At 61.9% G+C, this 1,750-nt stretch overlaps 1 protein-coding gene across 1 annotated transcript; it reads right to left on the reverse strand.

Moving 5' to 3' along the window:
- Positions 1-466: 466 nt before the first annotated feature.
- Positions 467-1,750, reverse strand: Gpr150 (G protein-coupled receptor 150). Its single transcript, XM_076856020.2, has one exon. The coding sequence runs from the start codon at positions 1,748-1,750 to the stop codon at positions 467-469; it is 1,284 nt and encodes a 427-aa protein (XP_076712135.2).

The raw sequence follows: 1,750 nt of genomic DNA on the forward strand, positions 1-1,750 counted from the left end.
TACAACTCCTTGTCTCCCCAGGGAGAGTAATATGGGGATTTCCCTTCTTTTGGAAGGAATGGCAAACTCCCTAGTACTCAAGGTACACTTGATTTAAGCAAGATTCGAAATAACGAAAGCCAGATGATCACAATAAATAATGAAAGTTTGGTAGTTTAGCTAAAATAAACTGTCTTATCCAGAACACAATGGGAGAATGAAAGAAAACTGCAAAAATAACTCCGAAATCCATTTTTCACAACTTTCCAAAGGCTCTCTCCTTTCCAAGTGAGGAAATGTGAGAGGAATTGAAGGGAAGAAAATAAGTGCAAAGTGTAGGAAAACGTAAACGTTACCAAAAAAAAAAAAAAAAAAAAAAAAAAAAAAAAAAAATAGGGGCGTGGAGGAAGGGGACAGCTTTAGGGTCTCACCCCACCTGGAGGCAAAGCTGCGGCAACAGGTGACCTGCCTCCGCCCAAATGTGCCCCTAGAAGGCGCTTTCGCAGGAGCAGGGCAGCGGTCTGGGGCGCGGCGGGGGTGGGCGCATGCAGCCCTGGTCCCGCTGCTCCCGCCGAGCGTGGTGGTAGTGCGGGTGGGGCCACCGGTGGCGGTGGAGCGCCTGGTGGTCCCCGGCCCACTCATTGTCTTCCGAGACTCCCTCCCGCGCGCAGCACACAGCGCCCAGGCGCCTCCGTAGCCTCCGCCAAAGCCAGCCATCGCCCGCCTGGAAGAAGAGGTAGACGAAAGGGTTGAGAGCACTACTGGCCACTCCCACGGCGCGCAAAACGGCCGCCTGGCCTCCCTCCCAGTCTCCCGCAGGCCTGGACGACCACGCGGCCGCCAACCGGGCGGCGAAGTAGGGCAGCTCACAGCCCACAAATAGCAGCGCCAGTACCAGGCTCATCTTCAGGCTCTGAACCTTGGCACGGGGCAGCGCACTGGGCTCGGGGCCTTGGGCGGGACTAGCCGACCAGGGAGCCGCCATGGCTTGGGCTTGGGGCCGGCGCTGCCACCAGACGCTGAGCAGGTGGCTGCAAGCGACGCCCATGACCGCGACTGGCGCCCCGAAGCCCGCGACAGCCTCGTAGAGCGCGTAGATCTGCAGATGCCAGCGCGGGAGAAGGGCAAAGATGCCGCGGCAGCGACGCTCCCCAGGCCAAGAGCGGGCCGCCGGGGACGCAGCGGAAGGCGGAATGCCCCCGCGCACCACGAAAGTCGGGGGCAGTGCCAGGAGCAGCGCGAGCAGCCAGCCCAAGGCGGCGAGGGAGCGTGCGGGCAGCGGCGGGCCCTGGGGACGTCGCACAGCGCGCTGGCGCTCGAGAGCGATGAGTGTCACGAAATGGGCAGAGGCACCCCGGCCAGACGCCTGTAGCAGCTGCATGAAACGGCACGCCAGGTCGCCCGCAGCCGGGCGCGGCCCTTCCAGCATCTCCCAGCCCAGCTGGGACAGTGCAGTACCCCCGCACGCGTACAGGTCCGCCACGGCCAGCTGCATCAGCAGAAAGTCCATCTTGCGACGCTTGGGACCTGCCCACGGCCCGCCGCCGCACAAGCGACATAACACCGTGGCGTTGCCGGCCACTGCCGCCACCAAGAAGACCCCCAGTAAGACCAGGCTGACCCGGGGGACGCGTGGTCCGGGTGGCGGCGACTGCGGCCCCGGGACGCTGGCTCCCTTCCCAGAAGTCAGGTTGAAACCCCAGTTCGGCAAGATGGGTACGGAGAGATTGGGCGCAGGTGGCAGAGTTGAGGGGCTGAAAGGATCTTCCAT

The sequence above is a fragment of the Callospermophilus lateralis genome, chromosome 5 (genome assembly GCF_048772815.1).
Source record: "Callospermophilus lateralis isolate mCalLat2 chromosome 5, mCalLat2.hap1, whole genome shotgun sequence".
Classification (NCBI taxonomy): Eukaryota; Metazoa; Chordata; class Mammalia; order Rodentia; family Sciuridae; genus Callospermophilus; species Callospermophilus lateralis.